Source organism: Podarcis vaucheri (assembly GCF_965113315.1).
Source record: "Podarcis vaucheri genome assembly, chromosome: 13".
Taxonomy (NCBI): domain Eukaryota; kingdom Metazoa; phylum Chordata; class Lepidosauria; order Squamata; family Lacertidae; genus Podarcis; species Podarcis vaucheri.
The window spans coordinates 16,029,084-16,036,069 of NC_138751.1; the positions used below are offsets into that span (position 1 = coordinate 16,029,084).

At 46.6% G+C, this 6,986-nt stretch overlaps 1 protein-coding gene across 1 annotated transcript; it reads left to right on the forward strand.

Annotated features, from left to right (window-relative positions):
* Positions 1-16: 16 nt before the first annotated feature.
* VKORC1 (vitamin K epoxide reductase complex subunit 1) lies at positions 17-2,754 on the forward strand. Its single transcript, XM_082194614.1, has 3 exons — positions 17-237; positions 1,034-1,143; positions 2,001-2,754. The coding sequence occupies exons 1-3, from the start codon at positions 68-70 to the stop codon at positions 2,228-2,230; spliced, it is 510 nt and encodes a 169-aa protein (XP_082050740.1). The 5' UTR covers positions 17-67; the 3' UTR covers positions 2,231-2,754.
* Positions 2,755-6,986: the final 4,232 nt, after the last annotated feature.

Sequence of the window (6,986 nt, forward strand, 5' to 3'; positions counted from 1 at the left end):
CAGGCTGGAAGGGGCGTGCCGTCCAGCAAGAGGGAAGCGGCCCATTGCGCCTTTCGCTCGCGGCAGGATGGCGGTGCCCGGCTGGGAGCGCGCGGCTCGGCTCCTGCTCTGCGCGGCGGGGCTGGCGCTGTCTGCTTACGCTTTCCACGTGGAGACCTCGAAGGAGCGGGACGCCGCCTACCGGGCCATGTGCGACATCAGCGCAGCCGTCAGCTGCTCCCGCGTCTTCACTTCCAGGTGAATGAATGCCCCGCACACACCCAGCTGCTCCAGCGCCCGGAGCCCCGGATCTTGTGGGGTGATCTCCTGCGATTTGCACCCTGGTGGCATCCGCCCGCCCCTGCGGCGCACAACCGGATCCCACGCATGCTTGTATCCAAAAAGAGGTCCCGCTGGGATTTACTTCCGAGTAAGCGTGCGTGGGATTGCAGCCTGACCCTGTGCAATTGGCATGCTTACTCGGGACGAAATGCAAAGAGTTGAAATCTATCCCTACCACCCAGTGGAATTCAAGGTGTGGACTATCCCTGCCCGTGTTGGGTTAAATTCCACTTCTTTTGGGAAAGTATTATTTGGCCTGGAGTTTCCTCAGTTCCGCTGAAAAGCTCCAATCGATCTTCTGAATCCTTTCCCGCTTGCAGCACAATTGAGAAAGGGGTCTCTTAACGGGTGGCAGGAGAGGAGGGGGGAAAATTGTTAGCAGAAGTCACCGGTATGCTCGCCTAATCTTCTGTAAACAGCCAGGAAGGACGTCCTCAGGGTAACTGACCCTTTATTATTTGGCTGGAGAATGTGAATGAGGGGGATGACGTGTCCCTTATGTATGCTGGAGGTGACGCAGAATGGGCCTCCTGTGGTCTATAAAAGATCTGACATTGGTAAGATGCTTCTTTATATTGGCCCAGTTTGCCTTAGGCAGCCAACCAGACACTGTCATTGCATGATCTTAGACAATCCACAGTGTTCTATAAAGACTTAAGAATCATAATTACTGTTTATTGCTAACATTCTGCACCATCTCCTCCCATTACAGGTGGGGTCGTGGTTTTGGCTTGGTGGCCACGTTTCTGGGACCTCGTAGCGTGTTCAACCAGCCTAATAGCGTCTTTGGGATCGCTTTCTACACCCTGCAAATCCTTCTGGGTGAGTGACACATGCAGATGGATGCGTCAAAGAGAACACAGGTGTCCACACATGGATGCGGGTGTCGCTAACACAGCATCCAATCCAAACACTGGGCAGAGGAGAATCTAGCTGCCCATGTTTTCAACTCTGTATGTTACCAGGTGTGATGTCCTCCCCTGACAACTACATCAGGCATTAGCAACATTTCGTAATTCGGGGCAGACCAGAGCTGTTGCACACTCCTGCTCTGTACTACCTCCAGTGTACTACCTCTGGATACAAGGTCAAGGGAATCGGGGAAAGTGCTGTCGCAATCAAGTTCTGCTTGTGGTCTTCCACGGCTGGCCAGTGAGAAAACAGAATGCTGGACTAAAATGGAGAGTGCTCAAAGAAGTGGAGCCAAAACAGGGCCACTGAGAAATAAGAGGAATGTCTAGAGGGGAACTTTGGGGGTGTGCAAGTGTACAAAAAAAACAAATTATTATAATAATCTAAAGAATGCAAACTCTAGGGGCAGCCCCAAACAGAGAAGACCAAGCATGCTGAGTAGCTACAGAATGTGGGGGGGCGGGGGGACGGACAGACGCTGAATGCGGTGGGTGGAGAAAACGGAACGCTCTGCTCGGTGGGAGGAGCTAACTAGAACCCCGAACAAGAACATTAGGAGGGAGGATATACTGTAACGTTTTGTTGACATTCTCATGTGTGTGGTCAAAAACCTTTGTTGATTCACAGGTGGGGACTGGAAATCCAAAGTTGGGGTGGTCAGCCGAAAGGCTGGAGGCCGGTTTTTAGCTTTCAATCCCATCCTGCCAGCATGATTTCCCCTTCTGCAGCTGAACACAAAAGTAACCCAGACCTCTTCATCCACACAGGCTTCTCCAACAGCGGCCTGGCGGCCATTGCTCTGCTGGGCTCTTCGGTCATTTCCATTGTTGGCTCGCTGTACCTGGCCTACATCCTGTTCTTTGTGCTCCACGACTTCTGCGTGGTCTGCATCAGCACCTACCTCCTCAACTTTGCCCTCCTCTTGCTCAACTACAAGCGCCTCTGCTACCTCAATCAGGCCTGGAAGCACCCCGTGGCCAAAGCCAAGAGGCAGTGAATGAAGGCGGCACCTCAGACTGGGAAGTCCTGCAAGGGTGAAGGTTTCCCAGGGGTTTCACCTACCTCTGGTGTTTCCTTAAGCGCTTGTTTGGATCTGGACCAAATTCATTGCGCTTAGATCCCATTGAAATTCAAGGCGAAAAGTTTGTCATTAGTCTTATGGACTCCAGTGGGAACTAAATGCAAGTAGCTTGGTCAGGATCCAACCCGTTAATCTGCTTCTATATCACCTGAATGCTCTTCCAGCTTGGAAAACGTCTTCCCAGAAATCGATGAGATCAGCATTCCACTTGTCCTGACCCTTCGGACTCCATTCAGATTAGCTCATGAACCTCCATTATGGAACTTAAATGGATGCAGTTTTTGGTTGGGCTGACCTACAGATATGTAAATCAAGCCCTTTGTTCCTTTCCTTATTTCTTTTTAATACAAAACTTATTTTTATAGCTCTTTTTAGAAAAAAATTGTATACAGAGCAATTTGTAAAATACAGCTATTTGTGATGACTTTAAAAAGCATTGAGTTGAGGTTTTTTTTTCTGGGGATACTCAAGTAGAGTGCATCACGGGCACTTCTCTCCCCCTATGCTTCAAAAGTGTGGCACTTACTGCAACAACTTCATGGTGAGTACCAGCACCATATTTCCTTTTTGAAAAAGAGCACTGAATAGATACAAAATTGAGCAAAACCAACGTGTGACTGGGCTTGGCTTAGTTACTGAAGCACAAACGAAAGCTCATCCTTTCTCACCATCATTAATAACAGCTGCCTTTTACATAACAGCAGGGCCCTTCTGTTAGGAAGGCTGAGGCAAGCCACAGATTGTGAGGTACCATTAAAAAGGTAGCAAACTGTAAATTATTTTCATTAGGATTGAAACCGCAAGGCCAAGGATGGCCCCTCAAGTTGTTTTTGGACTCTAGTTCCCACCCCCCACCCCCGGCCACACTGGCTGGGGCTGATTGAGCCCAGCAGCATCTGATGAGCACCACTACATGTTTACCATTATATTTGTACCACTACAGTGGGGTGGGAAATTTGGGTTTGCAGCCTTAGGTACCAAAAAAACTGAGTCTGGCAAAATATGGGTGAGCAGCCACTTTCCAGTTTGTTTTCTACAGGCTTCCAGCACAGCTGTCAATACCCATTTTCAGAGAAAGTGAGGCAGAGTAGACCTTAAAACATCTTTGTCCATTAGAATTATCTGTGGGGCGGGGGGGGAGGGGGGGAAACCACGCAGCTGACTTAAGCACCCTGCCCCCCCCCCCCCCGGAAGCCTGAGACTGCAACTCTCTTCAGTCTCGGCCAGCAGCTGGTCGGGGCTGATGGAAGTTGTGGTCCAGAACATCTGGCAAACACTAGGTTGGCGATGGCTGGCATAAAGTCGAAAGTGAATGACTTACCGGTAATTTTTCCGCAATTTGAAATGGTGATTATATTTCTCTGTATGTACTCCCAGCCAACTGCAGGGGTCACTGTGTAGCCACCGTTAACAGCCTGAAAATAAGCAAGAAACAGTTTTTTTGTATGAAGCACAATAGCGCCATCCAAGAAAGAAAACAGCTTGCCACCTAATGCAAGAAATCATGGTCGATAATGAGAGTCTTGATTGATTCAATCCGCATAAAGTTACATATGAACAAAAACAAACACGACTTTTTCTTCTGAATGTACTTTGCTTTTGAGTGTTGTTGCGTCAGGTAGCATCTTAGGAGACGTAGTGAGTCCTGCGCAAAACATAAAAGGGATTTTTTTCCCCTAAGGTGCTGCCTTAAATAAGTGCTTGTATTAATAGGGTCCACCACACTGCTTTGTTTCCCAGATAATCAAGAGCACTGAACAACCATCAGTCACAGGACATTTGGTTAAACTGACTGATCAATTTAAAATAGCAATCCTGGCAGAAAGAAAAACCTCTGTAACAATAAAAAAAAATCTCTGGAGAAAGCAGCCTTTTGAATTCCTAGCTTTCATTTTTTTTGTGGGGTGGGGCAAGAGTGGTGGTATCTCATTTTTAATTTCAGGCTTTTCAGAAAAAGTTCATAAAGACTTTAAAAGTGTATTTGCAGGGATAGACAGGGTCACGCAAATTCACCCATTAGATTATTACATTTTTAATATGACATTGATACCCTGCCTTTCCATATTAGTTTTTTATGAGAAGTTATAGACCGCTTGCTCATTAAAAATATCCAAGTGGCGAACAAAATGCACAGATGTATAACAACCCTCGGTAAAACAATATCATGCAACATACAAGATTCCTTCATTATGTCATCCACAGGCAAAAGTGATAACAGTTTAGTTGACAGAAGCATTAAGTAGAAAAGTATTTGGTAGGCTTCTGAAAGAGAAAATGGAAGGTGCCTGATTGTCAGTAGAACATAATCCCACAAAGCTGCTGTGACCGCAATGAAGGTTCTGTCACTGCAGAAATTGCCCTCTTTGTCCTTGTCTATCACTAGGATGACATTTCAACTAAATTCTTCTTGAGTGTTTTTTTGCAACTCTTAGGCATGTCCTGAATTCACTTCATGCATGTACAGTGTGCACTGTGAACAGGGCAGCCTAGATTTGCCCCCTAGCTTGGCATGGAGCTCGAACAGCGCATTGGGAACCCACTGTCATTGGGCCCTGCACACATCTCTCCCAGCCTAATCCAATGGAAACTCTTCCAGCATCAAATCAGAAGATGAGCAAATTGCTGCTTTCTTGTAGAACTGGCTCGTCTCTTCCACAAAGTGTTCAGCCCCTAAGGAACGGTCTGGGATCGGCTCACTGGACTCTCAGCCTATGCATGGCTTCGCCAATAACAGGACATTCTGCCTTACATGCAACCTGTGGTTTAGAAAGGTTTCCCCTCCTCACACAATCAAAACAGTATTTCAGCCACAGCAGAAGCAATGCTTATAAGCTGGAAGCAAACATCCTGTTGTGCCACTGAATTTAACCACCTCTGACAAGAGTGTGCTTATGCTGCTCCTGTTCTAGATGCAGAAGTTTGCTTCTCAGCAGAGACGCATAGTCTTCAGAAGCATCTCTTTAAAGTCCTTCATTTTGAACAGTCCCTTCTTGATCTTCCCAATGTTCTTCCAGGGGCTCTTCTGCCGTTTTAGAAATCTTGTCTTGCAACCTATTGGACTTTTGTAGCGATTTCCATGTCAAGACTGCTCACAACGTAACATTCATCCAGTTATGGTTTCAAATTGGGAGGCTGTGTGTTGAGATTCCTACATCGCAGGGGGTTGGACTGGATGACTCTCAGGGTCCCTTCCAACCCTACAATTCTATGATCCTCGTACGCTTGCATCCCAAAGGATTGTGACTTCACAGCTGTGCCTACCATTCCTCTGATGGGACTTTTACAATGCCAACATTATTTCAGCCCCACTCTGTCAGTGTAACTTGTAGTCAACACCTGAGCTAGCTTATTGAGTAATTCCAGTGCTTTCTCTGATTCCCCAGCTTTGTCACTGAAGATAATGTAATACAAGATCAGAGTCAACAGTGTTTCAAATATTACCAACAATTCAGGCTGTGCCTCACTTGAGCCTTCTGCTGTCTAAAATTCTAGGCACACTTGTATGTTCCATTGAACTCAATGGGAAAGGGATGTAGCTCAGTGGGAGAACATCAGTTTTGCATGCTGAAGATCGTAGCTTTAATCCCTGGAATCTCCAGGTAGGGCTTTGAAAGATTCCTTGCCTGAAGCCTTGGGGAGCCACTGCCAGCCTGTGTAAGCAGTACTAAGCTAGATGGACCAAAGAGCTGACTATCCAATATAAGGCAGCTTCCTATGTTCCAGTGGGACTCCTAAGTGCTTAGGGTTGCATTTGTCTCCCAAACACGAAGGGAACTATAAGTATTCTTTCAATCAGCATCCCCATTCCTGCCATGCAGCCTTCTCTCACTTCACTGCTCACTGCTTATGAAATGTTTATGCTACAGTTAAGAGCTCGATCCTATATACATGTGGAAATTAGTTTCCACCTCCGTGTCGTGGCAACCTGGCCATCCTTCGCAGAGACAGGCAAGCCAAAACCCATTTATTTATTTCTAACATTTATACCCCAAACTCCACTGGCAATTGGCACAGGAATTCTGCGTAGGTCAGGCTTAATTGTGTGTTGTTGTGGTATCTCATTTGTGAAATAAGTTCCTGGTTGTGGCACGATGCATGTCAGCCAAAATACTGCGCCAAAATTTAAATTATTTGACACGTCTTCTCTTGTACACATACTCTGGTTTGAATTTGATTCTTGTCAGAGGCTTCAGATGTGCACTTCGTAGTGGGGGACCAGTTTTCCGATGCACACATCTGATACATAAGCACACTCAAACCCTTGCACTATTATTTATTACAGATATTCCACCTTTCCTCCAAGAAGCTGGCATATACATGGCTCCCTCCCTGTGAGGCAGGTTAGGCTGAGAGACAGATGAGCCCAAGGTAACCCATTGAGCATCATGACTGAATGAGGATTTAAACCCTGGTCTCCCAGGCCCTCGTCCAACGTTTCTAACCACTACGCCATGCTGCCGTGACTGCATTATAAAGCTTACACCATAATAACATTGGTTGGTTTGAAGGGTGCTCCTCTTTAAACGCAGCAGTTAACCCGTGTCCCAAAAATGTGCTGAAAACGTCCGCCTTATGCCCTCCCGTCTTTTAGCAGGAATTGTTTTCAGCTTGCCTTGTTCCCTGTTTTGCCTCATTGACGGACTACATTTCCCATGAGGCGCTAACTTAAGCA

Excerpts from the sequence above, each read along its gene's own strand:
- VKORC1 (XM_082194614.1), top strand. The coding sequence starts at position 68 with ATGGCGGTGCCCGGCTGGGAGCGCGCGGCTCGGCTCCTGCTCTGCGCG. Across the intron at positions 238-1,033 it reads TCCCGCGTCTTCACTTCCAG|GTGGGGTCGTGGTTTTGGCT; the intron begins GTGAATGAATGC and ends CTCCCATTACAG. Across the intron at positions 1,144-2,000 it reads CACCCTGCAAATCCTTCTGG|GCTTCTCCAACAGCGGCCTG; the intron begins GTGAGTGACACA and ends TCATCCACACAG.